Below are 22,858 nucleotides of genomic sequence, written 5' to 3' on the forward strand. Positions count from 1 at the left end.
GCACACTTTCCAGGAAAAAAAAGCACCTTTTCATATTTACTATCATTATTCAGCATCTGTTCACAGCAGAAATCTAACGGCTCTTTCCAGTTTTTAAGAAAAGAAATACTATCTCAATATGGTAAATGTGTACAGTTCTAGCTGTTATTTTTTTATGGTCTTTTACAGAGATACAAAGCATAAAACACATTTTACAAGCCTACATCATCATGCACTGAAAAGACAGTAGTTTTTTTTTTTGCAGGCTGAAAACTAAGTCCACAAAGATAGCTGTCACACTTGTAAAATCAGTTGCATCAAATACTTCCTAAGTTCAAGAAAGAAAACAACATTTATTACAGATTTGATCAAGGCATAAAGAAAAATACAACAAAAAATACTCTCTTTATTCTGGACTTCCCTATTTCCAACTGCACATGTTTATATTGCAGTTTAATGGGCTTGGATTTTGCTAAGGGTGTCTGCACTAAGAAGCAAAGCTGTTATACTTGGTCTGAAAGCCAGCCCCCAGGAACAGAATAACGCACCCACCTACTCTTACTGCTTCATCCCATGCTCAGGCTCTGGAACCTAAAATCCAGCTTTCTTCATGCCACGATTGCTCAAACAGATTAAGGGAAGGTTGTGTCTGACCAATCTGGTGACCTCTATGATAGAGTGACGACACTGGTGGACAAAGGGAAGGCAACTAATATCATCTACCTGGACTTCTGCAAGGTCTTTGACATGGTCCCCCACCACATCCTTATCTCTAAATTGGAGAGATACGGACTTGAAGGGTGGACTACTCAGTGGATAAGGAATTGTTTGGAAGGTCACAGACAGAGGGCTGTAGTCAATGGCTCTAAGTTCAGGCAGAGGCCAGTAAGGAGCTGTGTCCCACAAAGGTCCCTTGGGACCAGTACTCTTTAACATCTTTAACAGTGACACAAATAACGGGATTAAGTGAACCCTCAGCAAGTTTGCTGATGACACAAAGCTGAGCACTGTGATAGATATAGCAGTCGGAAGGGATGACATCCAGACAGACACTGATAAACTTGAAAGGTGGGCCCTTATGAACCTAATGAGGTTCAACAAAGCAAAGTGAACAAGTTTTGCACTTGGGCCATGAGAATCTCAGATATGTATACAAACTGGGGGAAAAAAAGTTCAGAAGGACTTAGGGGTCCTAACTGATGAAAAACTTAACATGAGCCAGGAATGTGTGCTTGCAGCCCAAAAGGCCAGTAATATCCTGGGTCCTATTAGAATAGGGGTGGCCAGCAGAGCAAGGGAGGTGACTGTCCCATCTCTACTCTGTCTGTGTGAGGCCCCAGCTGGAGTACTGCTTCCAAGTCTGAGGCCCCCAACACAGGAAAAGTGTAGAGCTTTTAAAGATGGTCCGGAGGGGGGCCATGAAGATGATCCTAGGGCTGGTGCACCACTGCTATGAAGGCAGGCTGACAGAACTGGACTTTCTCAGCCTAGAAAAGAGAAGGCTGTGGGGAGACTTCATTACAGCCTTCCAATATTCAAAGGGAGTTTATAAAAATGAGGGAAATCAACTTCATGGGTAGACAGTGATAGGACATTGGGGGAATGGTTTTAAACTAAAGGAAGGGTGATTTAGATTAGATGTCAGGGGGAAGTTTTTTACTGAGAGAGTGGTGAGGTACTGGCACAGATTACCCAGAGAGGTTATGGATGGCCCACCCCTGGAGTGTTATAAAGCCAGGTTAGATGGGGCTCTGGGCAACCTTATCTAGTACTTGATCTAATGGCTGGTAACCCTGCCTCTGGCAAGGGGGCTGGAACTTAATTGTCTTTGATATCCCTTCCAACTCAAGCCATTCTATGATTCTATGATCAAATCACCACGTTAATTTTATCCAGAAAGTCTACTTGCTGCTGATTTAGAACTTCCAATAGATTTGGCTACTTGGTATGTTTCAGAGATTGCAGGGGAAATACTGAAGGGAAATACCAGCACTTTGAGACCCAGATGCACTCAGACTTCTTCTGGATGTGCACCGCATTCTACTGACCTCTGATAGGAGTGCACAAATCAGGCTGGTACAATGAGCTTGATGGCACACTGCCTTCAAAATCCAGGTATGGAGCCCCCAGTTTAGAAAACACAGAGAGCTGTTGGAAAGGGTCCAGAGAAGGGCTGCAAAGATGATCAGAGGGCTGGAGCACCTCCCCTACAAAGACAGGCTGAGGGAGCTGGGCTTGTTCAGCCTGGAGAGAAGGCTGTGGGGTGACCTCATTGCAGCCTTTCAGTACCTAAAGGGAGCCTATAAACAGGAGGGGAGTCAACTCTTTGAAAGGGTAGATAACAGCAGGACAAGGGGAAATGGTTTTAAGTTGAAGAAGGGAAGGTTGGATATCAGGGGTAAGTTCTGTACTATGAGAGTGATAAGGAGCTGGAATAGGCTGCCCAGAGAAGGTGTGGATGGCCCGTCCCTGGAGGTGTTCAAGGCCAGGTTAGATGTGGTCCTGGGCAGCCTGGTCTAGTATTAACTGTGGAAGCTGGCAGTCCTGCCTGCAGCAGCGGGCTTGGAGCTTGATGATCATTGAGGTCTCTTCCAGCCTGGACCATTCTGTGATTCTGTGATGAAGCAGTGAACCAATCTACAAAAAAAAAAGAACCGCAGATATTGTTACATGGCTTTCCTGATTGCAATTGCAACACTGATTGAAAGACAATTGTGCAATTAACCTAAAAATCCAAACGCCACACACACAATTTTATTTATACTGGAATTACTTTGTGTTCTAGCTGCAATTTATGCCACATCACTTCAATGATGAATTCTTAAGTCAGTTATCTGATATTATCTGACAATGCTTTTACATTTACTAAAGGCAAAAAGTGGGGTTTCCCAAAGCAGCAGTAGTTTACCCTGATTTTTCCCTCAGCAGCCCCTCCCATTGGGAACTTCAAGTCCCCAGTTTATCTTTTTGGAACTTCTGCTTTGGTATGCCAATAAAACATAAACAGCTCACCAGAGTGCTACCATCAGGAGTCAAAGGGAGATTTAAACTAAAAGAGGGGAATGCTAGATTAGATATTAGGATGAAATTTTTCACTTAGAGGGTGGTGAGCACCCAGGACATACTGCCCAGATAAGATGTGGATGCCCCATCCCTGAAGGTGTGCAAGGCCATGCTGGGTGGGGCCCTGGGCAGCTTGATTTGATGGGCAACAACCAGGAGGTTGGAACTAGATGGTCTTTAAGGTCCCTTCCAACTCAAGGTGTTCTGTGATTCTATGAAACTGTGTTACAGATGTGGTGAAAACAGAGGTGTGTAAGTAAATCAGCACGTAAAACCTGAATACTACAAAGACTGCCATGAAATTATGCTTTTAGGAAACCATCTGGTATGTCTGAAAAACAAGGACCAAGTGAAAGCTGAAGACAGAGTACATCATGCTTTCTATCAGTATGTCCATAATGCTGCAGCACTTAGAGGGCATGAATCCTCCACGACATTAAGAAAACCAGAAAAAATACAGCAAAGCTTTATTAGGTAAATGCACCATACATGCTCCAAGACACTGAAGTGAGAAACAACTGTTGTGCCTTCAGCACATGCCACGATGCATCACACACAACCACAGTCTCAGCACCTGATTTCTCTCCCACAGAATCACAGAATGACCCGGGTTGGAAGGGACCTCAAGGATCATGTAGTTCCAACCCCCCTGCCTGGCAGGGCCACCGAACTTCCACAATTACTAGATCAGGTTGCCCAGGGCCCCGTCCAACCTGGCCTTGAACACCTCCAAGGACGGGGCACCCACAACCTCCCTGGGCAGCCTGTTCCAGGGCCTAACCACTCTCCTAGTGAAGAACTTCCCCCTAATATCCAACCTAAATCTTCCCTCTTTTAACTTAAAACCATTTCCCCGTGTCCTGCTATTGTCAGCCCTTTCGAAGAGTTTACTCCCCTCCTGGGTGTAAGTTCCCTTCAGGTATTAAAGGCTGCAATGAGGTCACCCCGCAACCTTCTCCAGGCTGAACAAGCCCAGCTCCGTCAGCCTGTCCTCACAGGGGAGGTGCTCCAGCCCCTGATCATCTCCCTTGTTATCCGATCCCTGCCCGCTACTGGGAGGAAAAAGGGAAGGAAGCCACAAACTCAGCCATCTCTACAGGCTCCTGAAATGAGCAAACGCAGCCCTTAGGGCACTGCGGTCTCAACCCGCTCCATACGGACGCTCACTACCCCCACACCACGCTCCTGACACCCCCCACCCTCCTGACCATGGCGCGTCTTCTTCGCCCAGCCCGGGAAGCTCTGGGGACGGGAAGCCACTCCTCCCTGGGAGGAGGCGGGCTGAGGTGGGGCGCCCACGGCGGGAGCAGTCGGGTCGGGGCGCTGCGAGTCTGTTGTGCCCGGTATAAGCACGGCCGGTCTCAGCTGCTCCCCGCGGTGCAGTACGAGAATGAGCGGCGGGGAGGGAGGCGGCCGGGCGGACGCCATCAGCAGCGCGCTGCCCGCCATCTCCTCCAGCAAGCTGCCGGACCTGCGCTTCCTCAGCCGCGGCGCCTACGGCACCGTGTCCGCCGCTCGCCACGCCGACTGGAGGGTCCCGGTGGCCCTCAAGTGCCTGCAAGGACCGCTGCTGGACAGGTAGGGGAGCGGGCACGGGGTGTCCCGGGGTCAGCGTGTCTTTACGTGGGGCGGGGGAGGGCTGAGCAGCTCCGGTGCTTCCTGTGTGTCGGCTGTTGGGAAGGGCGGTGTGAGCACTCAGCCTCTGTCAGCGTCAGGTATCTTCCTTGTCTCACAGTGCTGAGAGAAGCTAATTTAAAGTAGTAGGTATGAGACCGTGTTTCCTTACTACCTTAGGTTTCTTTGGTCTAGTTTTAGGCAGTTAGGAGAAACAACTCTGCTCAGGCATTGCGAGTGTGCCCACACTCAGCAGTGTGACATGGGTGTGGGTAAAAACTTCTGAGCTGTTCCTCACTTGATGTGTTTCAGTTTCCCCCTGACAGACTGTGAATGATCTCAGAAGACTTCTGGTCTTGTGACCCAGATGCTATGAGGGGTTTGGTAGCTTAGAACAGCCATGTGTATACAGGCCCTTATCTCTGACATCTTTCCAGAATCTCAGCTGTGTTTTTAGGCAGAAGTATTATGTTCTCTGCTCTTAAACTTATTGATGTTTCTCTAATTTTGGTCATTACTTAAAGCAAGGTCAGCAGAGAGCTGTTGTTTGCTGTGCTTTTGTGGGCGTTACACAGTGCCCTTGGTGAGCAGGCAGGTGTAGTGAATTCCATGCACAGGGATAAACCTCCAAGTGTTGCAACCTGCTTCCTGGTTACAGCCGAATCCCATGCAGATGTGCCTCATGATCTGGGAAAACCCCTGACTTTCCCAAACCTAGTTTGTGCTAGAGAGAGAAAGGAAAAGGGAGCAGAGCTTGTTGTCCCATGTTTTTCCTGAAGCGAGCCATTTTAATTGGATCACTTCCTGTACTTTCTCATAATAGATGGTTGGGTTTTTTTCCATCATGTAAACAAGTATCAGCAGTCAGCCTTAGTTTAACATACCTCCGTATTACCTATTTTTTCTGTAAGCTACAAGGTCTGAATTGGTGAAGGTGCATCAAATTCATGCATGTAAATAGGTTTGACTGTAAGAATTCATGCTACCAAATTTAGGTGTTCAAGCATTGTGAGGTCGGTCTCTGTTCCCTGGGCCATCAAGTGTTTTTTTTCCAGAGGGCAATTCAAGCAGGGGCACACCTGAAGGAACAATTAAGATGAAAATGTAACATGATTGGTCATTCAAAGTATTATTTTGGCACAAAGCAGTGTCATAGTGCTAAGAAACAGCTAGAAAAGGGTAAGGTAAGCCTTAAGACAAATAGTGTGCCACTGTATTTGAAGGTGGGCAGTAAGACAAGTAAGATGGAATGGGGAAGCTGGACTGTGTATGCTTGTTTCCCAGTGTTGTAAGCAAGGTAACCTTACTTGTTGGTTTTCTTTTCAAGTGATAGAAACCACCTTCTAAAAGAAGCAGAGATACTGCACAAAGCCAGGTTTAGTTACATTCTGCCAATCTTGGGAATTTGCAACGAGCCTGACTTTCTGGGGATTGTAACAGAATACATGGCAAATGGATCACTGAACCAGCTCTTACATGGGGTAAGTGTTCCCACAGTCTTCAAGTGCAGCCTCTGGTTGTTTCAGATGCTCTGATTTCCATTCTTAAGGGAAATACTACAATAACTGTACTATTAATGTTACAAATTGAAGGGCAGTCACTCTTACTAGTAGTTTTTGTTGCTCATGTAGGCCTTGTGTATCACAAAAAGGCAGGCAGACTTAATAGATTCTAGTTATTGCACTTTTTCCTTTAATGTCATGATCTATATCACAAGCTAAAGGATGAATTACTGTATAAAATCTTTGTTTTCTAACGGGAAACTGAAATACTTTAATTTGGATTCAGTCTGAGTGTTACTGTCAACATTGTTGACCTGTGCTGAGCTCTCAGCTGTTCCCACTTCCTTGGTCCAAGCATTCACTGTTGCTGCTCTAAAGCTTCTGCTGCTGTCTCAACAGCACTGCAGCCTCTTCTATGTGCTTTATCAGTACCTGGTTGTGCCTTACAGAGTTCAGCTACACATTAATGTCAATGTAATTTTTAAGATGTTAGCTTTCCTGTCTTTTTGTTGTTGTATTTGTATTTCTGAAGGTAGCATTTTGTGCTTAGTTTCACTATGGTTTCCCCCTCCTTCTCCTAGTGTCAGCTGGAGAAATGATTCTTGCCTTTCTTTGTGCAGTATCTATAGATTACTGGTTTCATATGGTAGTTAATCTGTAATTCATGTTTCCTCATGAGTAATTATGAATAATAGTGTAAGTGTCCTGTTAAGACATAATAAATAGCACTCATCAACTACTGAATGAATGCTAGGGAATGGAACGATAACACCCCATTGTTATGTTTATGTATTTGTTTATAACAGCCAACCAGTATCAATGTGCAGTTAATGTAATGTAAGTTTTAAACGATTACTGCTTTTCCAACTCACTTTCTTCTTAATTAAAGCCTTTATGCTACCTTCCATGTCGATATATTCTGGTTTTGTGGTTTTATTTTGGCAGAAAGATATGTATCCTGACATTGCCTGGTGCCTGAGATACCGCATTCTTTATGAAATTGCTTTGGGAGTGAACTATTTGCACAACATGAATCCTCCGCTGCTGCACCATGACTTGAAAACCCAGAATATTTTATTGGATGATGAGTTTCATGTCAAGGTAGAGTTATCTAGTACTGATGTTCTTCAGCACCCAGAATGAGCCCAAGTGTTTAATTACAGTAGAGGAAGAGTGAGGTCATGGCTATGGAGAGGGGTTATAGTTGTATGCCAAATGTTTTACTTGTATCCTTGCAGACAGAACTTTTATTTTTTTCTTTAAATGCTTTTTTGCTCAAGTGTGGATCTGATCCATCTAAAAAGACCAGAACTCCATAATATGAACTGCTTGTGGTATAGAAGTTCATATGAAGTTGCTTTCAAACTTAAGGAGAGTAGATTTTGGTTTAGGAAAAAGTCATTTACTGTGGGAATGAGGAGATGCTAGAACAGGTTGCCCAGTGATGCCTTGTCACAGAATCACAGAATTGTAGGGGTTGGAAGGGACCTCTAGAGATCATCGAGTCCAACCCCCCTGCTAAAGCAGGTTCCCTACACCAGGTTGCACAGGGACACTTTCAAGATCAGGCTGGACTAGGCTCTGAGCAACTTGACTTAACTGTGGATGACATTGTTCATTGCATAGAGCTGGGCTGGGTGATCTTTAAAGTTCCCTTGCAGCATAGAGGATTCTATGATTCTGTATAGATGTTACTGAATAGCAGTGATGCTTTCTGATGCCAGCTTTCCCTGGTAGCTATGTCTGTAAGAATGTGTAAAATGTAACTCTGAAAGTTGAACATGCTGAGAGATGGATCTTACCAAGCTCCTAGAGCAAGCAAGCATGTATGAAGAAGCAATACTAGTTCAAAACTTCAGTTGTGCCTTTTTGAGTATCACTTCCATTATGTGAACAAGAGATTAAAAGAACTTCTGGCTAAAGTTATGTGCTTATATAATTGCAAGAGACTTTTTTGAATGAATCGAAACTTTGTTTTTAAAATTGGTAGAATGTACTATTCAAAGTAAGTGAGAAATAAGAGATATCTTAATTCATACTTGAATGACTTCTGCTTCAGTGGTTTCCGTGAGATTAATCTTTCTGATTCTCTAGTCCTTTGAGCAAATATCAAAGACACAGTGCCAGTCTCTTCTTTCTCCATTGCAAAGAGGTTTTTCTTGGCAGCAGGGCAGCTTACACAGCTTTCCCTTCACTCACTCCCTCAGCAGCTCACACCTCCTCCCACTCAGCTGTGCCAGTATCACCGTCTCTCAAGCTTCCTGATAAACCTGACTAGGAACTGGCCCAAATAATCCACAGAATCCAGTTTTTTTAACCCCTAGCAACACTGGTGCATTCTGGTGCTCTGCCTGACCGCATATAAACAGTTGCTTTGCTTAGAGCACTTTGGGTGAAGTGTGATTGGTCTAGTATTAAATGTGAAGGTTGGCAGCCCTGCCTGCAGCAGGGGGCTTGGAGCTTGATGATCACTGAGGTCCCTTCCAACCCAAGCCATTCTATTATTCTATTCTGTGATTCTCTAATTTAGGACAGCTGACAAGAAATTGAATGAAGGTTATCACACATGCTGACCTGGAAGAGTATTGCATGTGTATGAAAGGAACACAATTCATAGTCTGTTTCTGACTATGTCAGATGTACTGAATGAGCAAGATAACCTGACCAGCTACAGCAAGGAAGGCTTGATATGACTGAGCCGTAGAGGAAAAAGGATATTGATTATGCTCTCCAGAAAGTTTGTTTCTGTTACCTTAAGTACTCTGGCATTTTCCTTTGCAGAAAGGCAGAGGGAGTTTCATTTGTTTAGCTTGGAGAACAGAAGATTCTAGGGAGACCTCGTTCTGTCTTTCCTATTCTTGAAGGGAGCGTACAAGCCAGTGGGGTACCAATGAGGGTACAAAGAGGAATCATTTTAAACTGAAAGAAGGGAAATGTAGGTTGGATGTTAGGAAGAGATTTTTTTTTTTAATCAGTGGTGATGCACTGGAACAGGTTGCCCAGAGAAGCTGTGGATTCCTCATTCCTGAGGGTGTTGGAGGTCATGTTTTATGGGGCTCTGGGCAGTCTGATCAAGCCTACTTACAGCAGAGTGTCTGGAGTTAGATGATCTTTAAGGTTCTTTCCGTCCTCAGCCATTCTGCGATATATAACTTTCTCCCCTGGATGCTGGACACTGGGAGCTCTGCTAGTGGTTTTATTCTTACATCTGTGCAGCTCTCCACCCATAACCTGGTCATACGTCTTGATCATGATTTGTGGATGTCTGGCAACAAAAACTGGTGGTTGGTGACCCTGCCCATAGCAGGGGGGCTCAAACTAGATGATCATTGTGGTCCTTTTCAATCCAGGCTATTCTATGATTCTTTGAATTGGGACAGATTTCCACAAGAGATTCCACAGCCACGGAGTATATGAACCTTTCTTAAAAGAACAACAGGATAGGGCAGTGCTGTAGGAGTGACATGAGTCACGAACTGGGAATGTTTTCTGAAGTGAAGCTGGTGTTTCCTGTCTCTAAGCCAAATGCATACTTCATGTCAGGTTAAGGACTGCAAACAACCAGTTCTTTCAGATGTATTTCAGGAATTTGTAACAGGGGTTAACAGATAAATGTGTTTTTCAGAACAACTGCTCTGTCCTTTCCAGATTGCGGATTTTGGCATGTCAAAATGGCGTGTCATATCCATGTCACAGTCACGCAGTGAAACTTCCTTGCCAGAAGGAGGGACCATTGTCTACATGCCCCCCGAAGATTACAATCCCAGTCAGAAAACTCGGGCGAGTGTGAAACACGATATTTACAGGTAACCTATAATGACTTCAAGGGGATTTTGCAATCTGAATTCGCATCTGAGTTGCTGAAATTAGACTTTAACATGTTTTCAGTAACGTAATAAAAATCTAAGCAAAGTGAATTGGGAAAGAAGAATCAACTGGTAGCTGGAATTGTAGGTTACGCATTTCTCTAGGAAACACTGTGACAAATGTGATGCTCTAGTAATTCAACTGGAACTGTCAAAAGAGAGCAAGGAGACTAGTTGCTGTGAGCGAGAGTGTATATGTATGCAGTGTAGGGAAGAAAGAAACTGTTCATTAGCTCAATTCACACACCTTTTTAATTTGTATGCATTAACATAATTCGCAGAATGTATTGGGAAGGAAGTTTTTTTTTTTTTAAATTATTATTTATATATATATTTTTTTTTTTACTTGAAAGGAGTTAAGAAAATAAAGAGTAATGGATTTCGAGGAGTTCCAGAGATCTCTTCTCTGTGTCTCTGAATAGCAAGCCATCTCCTGAAGGAATAATTTACTGTAATGAGGTTCGGGTAGATTTGCTTCATTCAGCTCTGAGTCATAGCTGAAAGTAGTGGAGTTGTGGCTACCTGTACAAGTAAATAGAATGGCTCTTAGGATGTTAGAGTTATGATCAGCTAATTTGAAGAAGGTTGGACAGCTCAAAGGTTATTTGAGCAATTGTGGAAAAGGAGGCTGAGGGGGAGACTTTATTGCTCTCTTCAAATACCTGAAAGGTTGATAACAGGGAGAGCAGGGTTTGTCTCTTGAGGGGAAATGGCCTCAAGTCATGTTAGGGGAGGTTTTGGTTGGATATCAGGAAAAGCTTCTTTACAGAAAGGGTTGTTAAGCACTGGAATAGGCTCCCCAGGAAGGTGGTTGAGTCACCATCACTGAATGTGCTTAAAAACCATTTGCTTGTGGTGTTCAGGGGACATGATTTAGAAGAGGGTTGTTAGAGTTAGGATAGTATGGTTAGGCTGTGGTTCGACGTGATGAACTTGAAGGTCTTTTTCAACCTGTGCAATTCTATGATTCTATATTATTTCAGTAAGTGTTGGTAATCTAAAATAATGTCTTCTATACTTTTTACACTTTAAACAGTTTTGCAATTATTATATGGGAAGTGATGTCAAGGAAACACCCATTTGAAGGTAAGGCCATGTTTTCTTGTAATTTATTTTTCTAGCTTTAGGTGTAGGCTGTTCCAGTGACCTGGATTCCTCAGAACTTCATTTCAGGGATTGCTTCATGATAATCCTATTTGTGAACCTGTTCAAGAAGTAATTGAGTTACTTCTCAGATTTGACTCTTTTTCAAATTATAATATTGATAAGAAAAAAATGTATTTGAATTCTTTTAAAAGAGGAAAGCCTTATTTTGGTGAAATGTAAATATTACGACTGCAATCTTAATTATTCTTCCTACAGTGAGCTATTTATTTTGCATATATTTCTAATGAAAGCACGATGTCTATTTTGACAGAAGTTATAAACCCCTTGCAGATAATGTATAGTGTGTCACAAGGACAGCGACTAGACTTAAGTGAAAAAAGCTTATCAATGGACATTCCGCATCGAGCTCTTGTCATAAGATTGATAGAGAGTGGATGGGCACAAAACCCAGATGAAAGACCATCGTTCTTAAGTAAGTTTACTTTGCAAAATGAATACAGTTCTTAAAATTGCCAGCTTTTTGTCTCATTTATTACATATAGAGTAAGGGTGTAGTTGCTAAATGGAAATGACAAAAATGTCAGAAAATTCATCTCTGCTCAGTCAAATTGTGTGCAATTCTTGTCTGGTTCCAACATGTGTATCAGCTAATTTTTACGAACGGAGCTATGTGTGCCATAATAACAGTTTGTTAGTTGGAGTCTCCTACATGTGCCGTCTCTTGTTGAAGGGACTTTTTTATTTATTTACTTATTTTCAGAAGAGGGAGGAGAATGAGTGAAATACATAGAGTGCTGTGGGTTTTGTAAGAGCTGGCAAAGCAGCAAATCATTGCACATCAGATGAGCTGCTGTAACTTCACTTTATTTCTGTATGTTTGCATGGATGAATCTTTTTCACTCGAACTTTGATTGTTGAGGCCACAGAGGTACCTTTTAATCTTTCTGTAGTTTCTTGTCTATATATAGGTAACTTCAGCCTTTTTCCAATGAATTATGTAATTTAGAGCTGAAGATTGAAGAGTGAGCTTGCAGAGATTAGCATGGCATGTTGTTAACTAGAGAAATTCTGTTTTGAAATCAAGCCTGGGTTTGTCATGCTTAACAAGCATGTGCACTGAGCCTAGATATACTCCCTATACCAGTTTCTCCCTAATATGAAAAGCTGCTAAATATTTTTGTGATTTCTGGCTCTGTGTGCAACAGCAGCTCTATAAAAACATAGGCTGAAAGTCATCACCAAGTTTTTAGTTGTGAAATCTTATTAGGGTTGGCATAGTCACCAATAGAATCATAGACTGTCTAGGCTGGAAAAGAACTTCAAGATCATCCAGTCCAACTGTCATTATGATCTATTCCCATCATTAAACCATGTCTCTTTGTACCATGTGTAAAATCTCCCTGATATGAAAGGAGTATTTCATCCATCCTCTTTATCAACAGCAATTATAGTATCTTGTTTTTTCTTTTATCCTAATCCTTTTATCCTCGGTATAAACAATATGTTTCATTACCTGAATGCTCACGTTTCACTCTTCTAGCTTTTGCTGTATTCTACCCCAAGATCTGGTCTTCAAACTCGATCAGATACATATAAGTGCTTTTGAAAAGCTTTTCTTTCACACAGTATATAATGTTTTAATTTGATGCAATGCTTTAAAATGGCTTATTAGCCTTGCAACCGATCTTCTTGATTCTTGCTTCTCTGCTGCCATCATGGCTTCAGTTCTCCTCCTGCCTCTTAGCTATTAATTATAATTCAAAATCTGGACTGAAAAAAATAAACTTGTCTTAGAGTTCCACATTATTTGAGAGGAAGCTGGGAATTCTGGGTTTGCTCAACAGTCATCTGCTAAACTTTTGGATTCTTTTTTGAAATAAACCTATGAGTTGTATATTGCTCCTTACAAGTAGAGTGGACATTAATCCAAGCACCTCATTTGAAGATTTGCTGAATGAAAGCTTGCTATTTTTAAACCCTTTATAAAACTTCAGTATACTAGAATAATGCTAATCAGACAGCTAAGAAATAAGTGGTTGTAACTTCACTCTTCGGACCAGTTTTGCAGAAAAATAGAACTAAACAGAATGCAACCAAACAGATTTATCGTCTTTATGTTCAAAGTTTGGAGTCCGAAAAGAGTTTTGTCCACTTTTGAAGCATTTTTTACTTTGCCATAAAAGTATTCTCTGAAATGTTAATTTATTTTGTATGAGTCTGGTTTATATGGTATTAAATCATGGACTGTTTAATTATTATTTTTTCCCTGAGTAAGTAAATCTATTTATAATATTTTTAAAAATAAAACAAGTAAACATGTCACAGTACTTCCTTTAGTATTCTTGCTTTCTTATGTCTGTTACTCAAAATAAAATGACAGCCCAAGTCTATGGTCACACAGGAGGAGTAATTACCTGGGATAGATGTACTGTATGAACTGTCTTTGGTTCTATGCAGTACCTGAATTAATGTGGTCTTTGAAGAGAACATGCGTTGCTTTCCCTTTACTATCATAAAAAGAATGAGGAAGTTAGAAATGTTTTTCAAAATTAAGGGAAGTGAATTTCACTGATTGGGAAATTTTGCATTCACCACAGCACAGGGAAAAAGAAAGTAACACCCAGCTTCTCCCCCCCCATCTCCCCTCCCTTCCTTTTTAAATATGCTTAAAATAGAAATGTTTTCTTAACTCATCTGTCCCTTATAAAGAACGGACAAAGACTATTTATTCCCCTGTTTCTGCATAACTTCTGTTGATTCTGTGGTCTTGGAACACGTACCTGCAGTTTAATTAAAATCAATAAAAACTGTCCTAGTACTTCATTGTGAAATGGAGTACCAGATTCTGTGTAAGCTGATGCAAGAGAACAAGAATCCCACTACTGAACGTATGTCTTGAAAGTGCCAGTTAAACAAGAGCTATTCTGGGAGAACTACAGTGAAACAGTAAAAACTATGGTAATACATTAATAAGATGCAGTGCCACAGGTTCCTACTACAGTAAATGGATTTTGATGAATCAGTGGAGTTCATAGGAAGTGCACTAGAAGTTGTTACCTGTTGTTATCCTTTCCTGAAGTTTGAGCACAGCTTCAAGGAGACATTTGTGTAATACCCACCTCAAAATGTGAAATAATTTGTTTTGGAAATCTTGTAGCATTGGGAAATGAGGGACCATCATGTAGACTGTCTCTTGATTATTAAACTGTCACATGGCTTCCTATGCAAGCAGATGATGTTAGCTTCTGCCTCTGAGCTTTCAGATACCATCACTTGTCTTATCCAATGAATACAGTGCTTTGACTATCACCACCTCCCCTGGTGACAGATCTCCACAGCAGCTCTTCCGGATATCGCAGTGGAGTCTTGTTTGTTTTCCTCCAGTAATTCTTTGCACTTCTGCTGGAGTGGGAGTAAAGCTACCCATCCTGAGATCTTGTGTTTTTAGATCCCATTTGGCAGACTAAACTTGTTGAGTCTGTCCTGAAATATAGCAAATCTGTTAATCTGTCCATTCCAGGAATGCAAAACTTGGAGTCTTTCAATTAGGCTGCTGAAAAAGCCAGGTCAGAACAGGGTTTGTTTTGATGATGTCAGACTGTTGTAACAGGTGAAAGCAAGGGACTTCTTTTCAGCAACATAAGTAGTTCCATATGATAAGTAAATATAGTAAATAAATGTAAGAAAGTAGCTTTAGCAATGTGAAAACTTGATTTCCACATTACACCACTTAGCAAATCATCTTTCTTTGTTCAGAATGCTTAATAGACCTTGAACCAGTCCTGAGAACATTTGATGAGATAGCTATCCTGGAAGCAGTAATTCTCTTAAAGAGATCAAAGGTAAGTCACTTTTGTTATAGTTGTGACTGATTAAAACAAATTGGCATCTTTGCTTTTCTTTGCTAAGAGAAATATAATATTTGACATTCCTCTAGTCTTGTATCAGGCTTAAACAAAGCAAAAGTATAATATGATGTCATATATCTCTTTTAGTCACAGTATGAATCACGGTATATCCACAAGAGTGGAAACAAAGTGTTTGTGGAGAAATCATCTCTAAATATACCAGTGAATCCCCAAGAGGTAAATTTTTGGTCTTGATTGTGGTCCTTCCCTTGTATGTCGCAAGCATTAAGATCTTGAGAACTTTAAAAGGGGATTGTCTTAGAGGAGGTGGTTCTCCAGTTTAGTTTCCTGTGTAGTAAAGAGAAGTTTAACATTCACTGATTGAGATGGAATGCAGTTATGTGCATAGTCATATTAGGCTGGTTAAGCAGAAATAAGGTCATGCTCAGTATATCTGATAAGTGTGGGAAAACCATTCCCTTGAGGAATCCAGCAGTGTCTGTAGGTTAGATTGGAACTGATTCTCTCGTGCTCCCTTGTGCTTCTGTGTCACCTGCTTATATAAAATCATATAGATTTAAAAATAAATCTTAGTTCTTGAAATGCCGCTGCTTTTGATTCTTAAATTCGTATACAGAATTACTGTCAGCTTTGGATAACATTTTTTGAGCACAGCTTCAAGGAGACGTTTGTATAATATCCACCTCAAAAAGTATTTTAATTGCATTGTCGTTTGTGTATTTAGAGCATAGGTGAAAGAAAGTGATGGGAAAGGGCTCTGCAAATCATTAAAACTTGCTATTTATTTAATATGCAGTCATTTATTGAAGGTATTAATATTAATTGGAAAAATTTCAGGAAACATCTGCTTCCATACACTGTGATGCACTTCCTCTTCGGAGTATCTCTCCAGATATATCACGACTCAAATCTCTTCCCCAGTGTAATATCCTCTCATCAGGTAATACTCGTGACTCGTATAAATTTAATTTGCCATTGTAGCTGCCATTGTGCCATTGCATTTGCATCGTAGAATCATAGAATGGCTTGGGCTGGAAAGGACTGCAATGATCATGTAGTTTCAACCCCACTGCTATGTGCAGGGTTGCCAACCACCAGACCAGGCTGCCCAGAGCCACATCCATCCTGGCCTTGAATACCTCCAGGATGGAACATCCACAACCTTCTTGGGCAACCTGTTCCAGTGTGTCACCACCCTCAGTGTGAAAAACTTCCTTCTATATGCAACCTAATCCTTCCCTGTCTCAGTTTAAAACCATTCCCCCTTGTCCTTTAGATTACTGGATGTCTGTGTCAGAAAAGAGATGTGTTTTATTACTGTAAGCTTATTATTCTGAAGAACTAATGGATTTTAGTTCATATTTTTTGTTTCTGTCACTTTGAGGAATCCTCATAACATTAATTTTCCTATTGAAGGGTCATGAGTGCAGCAGTACCGTTTTCTTGGCTTATTATCTTGGTAGTTTAGTTAAGCACTTCTGAAGTATTTCTAAAAATAAAAAGGCTAAACATCTTGAGGTGTTTCTGCAGCTGAGTAAACAGAAAGTTTCTAATCTAGGCCCACTTCTAGATCATTTCTCATTCAACAAATAAAAAGGTTTCAATAAACAGAGATTGGCTCGCAGAGTACCTGTACATATCTTTTATTGATATCACCTCTTATGACCCCTTATCATCTTTACCATGAAGGTGATCAAACACTGCAACAGGCTTCCTAGAGATGCTGTTCGTGCCCCATTCCTGTCAGTGTTCAAGAGGCATTTGGACAGTATCCCCAATAACAGGCTTTAACTTTTAGCTCTGAAGAGGTCAAGCAGTTATCTTTGAAGTCCTCTTCCTTGCAACGATTCCATATTATAGAATTGTATTATTCCTTCTAGTCATACATCTGTATAAACAAGTACTGCCACTTTCTATGGCTTATATCTGTGCTGGTATGTTCTTCAAAAGAAATTATTTTTCCATATACTTCTTAGTCATTCTTAGAATTTGGAGACCTGTACATCAGTTATGCTTAACATAACTAAGTGTCTAAGTGTGCCTGTTGGGCTGTCGTTAATTCTTTAACAATCACAGGCATTCATTTCATAAAAAAAGGCTTATAAAACAATCAGGTACAAAGTATGTATTATTACTTTGTCAATATCTTCATCAGATAGTTTTACAGTGAAAAGCAGGAGTCTTCTTTCTTTGCCAAAGGTAGATAGAATTGTTTCAGGTAAAAATCTGTTTCCAGGTAGCTGCTGGCAAGAAATGAGTTTGGCAAGGTATTAAGTCAGAAGTTAATGACTGTAGGTTTTGTTTGCTTTTTTTCTTCTGGTAATACTTTAGGAGTCTTTGCAGAAACTTGCTCCTCCAGTGTTAGGAAGTCTTCCAGCTTGCAGCCTTTATGTTTTTTAGCCAGCTTCTGTGCACTTGCTCTTGGTTGTTGCTTTAGGGTTAAGTAGGTCTCTTCCCTTTTTTCCCATGGCTCTTAGGGAGAGTAACCACTTATTACACTTTGTTTTGCTAGATAAACTGAATAAGCTCTGTTGAAGAGCTTATTGTAAAATTAGCTTCTTTATTATCATGGTATCCTACTAGTCCTTGCTGTCCTTCTTCTATATTGAATTACTGAGCTGAGGCTAGCAGAATTTTGTTCCTAATATATATTAAAAAAGTAACAATTGTTTTCTGTTTGAAATGAAAACTGTACTTGATATATCTTTAGAATATTTTTTTTTTCTTATGAACAGTTTTGCTACAGAATAATCTACTCATTCCTCATCTCAACTCAAAATCACTAGGCCTAGTATAAAGTCTAGATCTGGTATTTATGCTACCATGTTTCCACTTCTGTTATTTCTGTGTCAACTGTATCTGTGTGTGCCTAGAGATCTACAACAGTCTGTCCCAGCAGAGCTTGCTAAAATCCTTTTCTAAAGCTCTTTTGCTCATAACAGTTATCTCCTTATGCTCTCTCATTCATGCAAGAGATGGTATCCACTGCATCACATACATAGCTCTGTCCCACTTACTTTTTCTGTCCTTCATGAAATAAAATACTAGTTACTTTGAGTTCTAGTCCATTTGGAATTGAGGTTTCTAGTTCATTTAAACAATTGTAATACATTCATTTATATTTTCCTGTTCCTGCTCTTTGTCCTTGCAGTCTTATGTTTCCACAGGTCAGCATTCTGATGTAGGCTTACACTTTCAGAATTCCCCATTTGTCAGGTAGCTGTAAATCCCAAGCTGTGTGTGGAGCTACATCTTATTGCTTTTCTAGATGTTGTCATGGTTTGGCCCAGCCAAACCCCCATGACAATGGGGTGTAAGGATCCATGGACCCACGCCCCAGGAAAGGAAAGGTAGGGAAATGTACCTGGATGAAGGAAAATGGTGGCAAAAAGCTAAGGAAAACAAAAAACAAACAAAAAAATAAACTTACTAAATAAAGTAGTGGAACGTAAGCCAACACAATATAATACAACACGATTGGATTTGAAACTAGTAAATAAAATGAGAAGGAGATAGTTTCCAAAACTGAAATCCTTACTCTAATGCTGTAGGCAAAACAGACAGGCAGCAAAGAGGGAAATTTTGTGACTCCCAGTCAGTTTTATTTTTCCCTCTGAATGGAAAACAGAAACAGAAAAATGAAGTCTTCTGGGAGTTGTAGTTCATTCTTCTCTTCTGAGACCAAGAGACTGGAAATACTGACAATCCACAGAACTGCAGCATTAACTCTTTTATCTCGCAGCATACTGCATGACGTGGAATATCAATGAGAATCCATCAAACCATGACAAGAGCTCATCTGAATTTTTTTATCTGTGTTTCTTGTTCATAGTTAACATCTTCAGAGCTCCTTGTCAAGTGACACTTGGAAAATCTGTAATGAGAGCTGTATGGAGAGTTAGGTATATGCCCTGTAACTTGTTTCTTATCAGCTATTTTTTATCTCTTTTCCTGTCCCTCTGCATCTTCTGCTATAAAAATCTTAAAATAGAAATTAATACGTACCCTCCTTTAACTTTCCTCAAAAAAGTTAATGCAAAGCTTTCTTGAAAGCATGTGCTGCTTTAGAAAACCAGCAAGACCTTCTATTCATGTACCTCTGAATGTCACCATTGATCTTTGTATTTTTTTCCTTCACCTGAATCTTTTTAAAATATTTTCTTTGTTCTTTGTTATGTTACCACCATTCATCAAAATAAATTAGCTTTCACACTGACTCGCAGCTACCTTTCCAAACATTTCAAATAATTATTTTGTTCTTTCAGTCTGCACATCAAATGTCTGTTCAGCAGAGCTCCAATAGTTCACATCTACTGCATTTATTGTGTCAGTGTTATTTCAAGATAAGACAAGACCCAAAAGCCACTATCAAGCCCTGGTTAAAGACAAGGGAGAGAAAAGTGCTCAGAACACAGATGGAATGAATGGTGTGCTGTATGTGAAGTGAACTTAGGGTGTTAATGTCTTGTTTTATGAACATGTTCTAAATACTAACTGTATTTTATGAACATAATGAACCTAGACATATTACAGCTTTGGGTTTTGTTTTGTTTTTAACTTAAAGATGCAGATTCTGGTGCTCCACACTCTCTCAGCTGTCAGACTGTGGATGAAAATCTCTCTGTAACTCAGAGCGCCAAACCTTTTGTGCATCCATGCGGCTGCCTTCTCTCATCTGACAAGAATATTTCAGTTTCCTCACATTCTTCATCATGTATGCTGCAGACATCGCCAATTTCCTCAGGTATAGCAAATACTGATTTAATTCCAAGTTCCACATAGTGAATATGTATGTGTACAAAGGAGAAAGTGGAACTGTTTTTATCTTGAAAATGAAAACAAAGCATGCCATAAATTATTTCTGTAATTCTTCTGCCCTCTATACAGAATCTTGGATTTACTGTGGTGGAAGACTAGGGAATATGAGGATCTGCAACTCTTCACTGTTTAAATCCTCAGTTTAAGGAATGTATGCAGGAAACTACAGAGACATTTTCACTAGACTTAAATAAAAATCCTAGTGGGGAGTGAAGTTAACACCTCTCTCTTTTATTACCAAGTTGGGTCATACACTAGAGCAGGTTGACTATGGAATATGTACAAGTTCCTTTATTGGAGGTGCTCAGAATTCGTCCAGAAAAGGCCTTGAGCCACTTGACTTATTAATTGGCCCAGCTTTGAGTAGAATCTGAGATGGGGTGACCTCCTGAAATTGCCTTCCAATTCAAACTGTACTGTGATTCAAATAGAAAAAGTATTCTAACCAACACATTTCACAATTATCAGAACATTTTAAATATGAAATGCGACACAGTAGCCATGTGACTGTCTGACCAAAAAGAACTTTTAAACAGCTCTGTCTTAAATCATTCTTTGTTTTATGGCACTGTTTATCATCAGAGGTTTATAATATTAATTGATCTTATTTTTATTATTCTTTTTGTTTTATTCTCCCTGATCTCAGATTTTGTTTTGGAAACCATACAACAGAATGTAGCCCATCAATGGATCCAATGTAAGAGAGAAGAAATTATTGATCAGATGACTGAAGCATGTTTGAATCAGTCGCTGGATGCTCTTCTATCAAGATTTTTACTCATGAAAGAAGACTATGAACTTATAAGCACAAAACCTACAAGGACATCAAAAGTCCGACAACTACTTGATACCTCAGATAGCCAAGGAGAGGAGTTTGCCAGAATTATAGTACAGAAGTTGAAAGATAACAAACAGCTCGGACTTCAACCTTATCCAGACATTGTATCTAATTCTCTAAGACTGCATCTTTAAATGTATTTGTTTCTGTTTGAAGCCATGTGAATATTTCTTAATACACAACTCTTTGCTTCTACATAGTACTTTTTATCTGTACTTATTTGTCTTTACTACATGGTGGTAGAATCTCAAACAAAGACACTGGGTTTATCAAAGCTGCATTTGGTGAGTTACCAGTTGCAGTTTATTCAGAAAGCCAAAAACTCGAAACTGGCAGACTGATTTTATACAACTATTTTGTTTATATGTGACAAAGAAAAATCATTAAATTATACTTGTTTTACATATTTTCTGCTTATCTATATCCTTCCAGTTTACAGGATAGAGACAACTCGATATTGGTTCTCCCTCCATCCGGTTTTTCCTCTAGTGGAAAGAAAAAGCCATATGCTCTATTTTTAGTCCTGTGCATTGTGTTTATAAATACATTCCCTTCTTCCAGCCCTACTGAGTATTCCTTTCAATGTACCTGAGAGGAACAGAAGGTATTTTTACAGGATTTTTATTGTGTTTTGTTTTGTTTTTCCCATTTTGTTGCCAGGGTGAGCGCTTCAGTCCACTGCCTAAGAAGAATAAATCCAAAGAGGAGCCTCAGGGCAAGAAGACCTTGTACTGATCATCGCCGTTTTGCTAAGAAATGGTACATTAGAAGGGGTGAAGCTCTAGTCTCTTACTATTTGGTTACATCTGCTTAAATTCCTCTTGAAAACAGACTATAATGAGATCTGCATATAGTTTATAGAAGGGAACCCTCAGTTGATTGTGCTTTTAAATTCACTTTTAGTATTTACATGATGAGCAGTAGTTTGAATCTGTACGAATCTCAAACATGCACAGTGTTGCTAAGTTGGAAGTAATGTGCCTGGGCCTCTCCTGTGTGTCAACAGAAGCAATGTGCTCAGCTCCTGGGAGGAAAATGCAGAGTCCTGACCTGCCTTAGCCTTCTTTGGACAATATCTCTGCTATCCCTTTGTTGTCTCAGGGATGGTGCTAACATGTTGAAGCACAAACGTGGCCACCTAAAAGAAAAGGTATGTGTTGGGGTTTTTTGTTTGTTTGTTTGTTTTAATTATTACTTAAAAGTCATTTCAGAAAGATTAGTGACTTTACCTGGGCAGCTTTAAACTCAGTAAAAAACATTACTGATTTTAATTTGCCAGAAGACATCATGCTTCTGGGTGAAGCACTGCGTGGATGGCCAGGCCCAGAGAGTTGCGGTCAGTGGAGTTGAATCTAGTTGGTGGCCAGTCACAAGCGGTGTCCCCCAGGGCTCAGTGCTGGGACCGATTCTTTTTAACATCTTCGCTGATGATCGTTGATGAGGGGATTGAGTTCACCATCAGTAAGTCTGTAGGTGACACCAAATTGGGAGGGAGTGTTGATCTGCCAGAGGGGAGAAGGGCACTACAGAGGGACCTGGATAGACTTGATTGATGGGCCAAGGCTAACGGCATGAGTTTCAATAGGGCCAAGTGTTGGGTCCTGCATTTTGGTCACAACAACCCCAGACAACCCTACAGGCCTGGGGAGGAGTGGCTGGAAAGCTGCCTGATGGAGAGGGACCTTGGTGATGGACAGTACTGTCAGCTGGGCAAGCTGCTGATCCCCAGGGTTCATGTGGAACTGCAGAATGGATGGGACAGATCCCAAAGCTATTCCAGGTGCTATCTTCTGGTCCACACTCAGCTGAGGGGAAAGGGTATCCTGAGGCCTCTCCCTGCTTTTGTCTCTTGCATGTCAGCAGGGAACTGAGTTGAAGTCACTTGATAATGATAAATTTGGCCTACGGAGTCAGATTTATGCTGCTGCAATCGCCATGTATTGCCCCATGTTGTGTGACATCACCTGGAGGTGGCACAGCTGCAAAACTTTATTTTTTTTTTACCCCAAATCTATGTATGTGCACTTATATGTCTGTAAGTGTTGTTCTGGCCAAAGAAACGCAAAGGCTACATGATAGATTAAAGGGTCTAGAGATCAAAATGTGTGAGGAGCGCTGAGGCCCCTGTGTTTGTGCCGCCCAGAGCAGAGGAGCTGAGGGGAGGCCTGATGGTGGCTGCAGCTCCTGACAGGGAGCAGAGGG

At 40.7% G+C, this 22,858-nt stretch overlaps 1 protein-coding gene across 1 annotated transcript; it reads left to right on the forward strand.

The window, feature by feature from the left end:
- The first annotated feature begins 4,306 nt into the window (after nucleotides 1–4,306).
- On the forward strand, nucleotides 4,307–21,216 carry RIPK2 (receptor interacting serine/threonine kinase 2). Its single transcript, XM_015855928.2, has 11 exons — nucleotides 4,307–4,620; nucleotides 5,984–6,137; nucleotides 7,104–7,259; nucleotides 9,807–9,964; nucleotides 11,061–11,110; nucleotides 11,442–11,603; nucleotides 14,888–14,973; nucleotides 15,127–15,216; nucleotides 15,838–15,940; nucleotides 19,565–19,744; nucleotides 20,465–21,216. Exons 1-11 carry the CDS (start codon nucleotides 4,433–4,435, stop codon nucleotides 20,788–20,790), a joined length of 1,653 nt encoding a protein of 550 aa, XP_015711414.1. The 5' UTR covers nucleotides 4,307–4,432; the 3' UTR covers nucleotides 20,791–21,216.
- Nucleotides 21,217–22,858: the final 1,642 nt, after the last annotated feature.

Source organism: Coturnix japonica, chromosome 2, assembly GCF_001577835.2.
Source record: "Coturnix japonica isolate 7356 chromosome 2, Coturnix japonica 2.1, whole genome shotgun sequence".
NCBI classification, from domain to species: Eukaryota; Metazoa; Chordata; class Aves; order Galliformes; family Phasianidae; genus Coturnix; species Coturnix japonica.

Excerpts from the sequence above, each read along its gene's own strand:
- RIPK2 (XM_015855928.2), top strand. The coding sequence starts at position 4,433 with ATGAGCGGCGGGGAGGGAGGCGGCCGGGCGGACGCCATCAGCAGCGCG. Across the intron at positions 7,260-9,806 it reads ATGATGAGTTTCATGTCAAG|ATTGCGGATTTTGGCATGTC; the intron begins GTAGAGTTATCT and ends TGTCCTTTCCAG. Across the intron at positions 15,941-19,564 it reads GTGTAATATCCTCTCATCAG|ATGCAGATTCTGGTGCTCCA; the intron begins GTAATACTCGTG and ends TTTAACTTAAAG.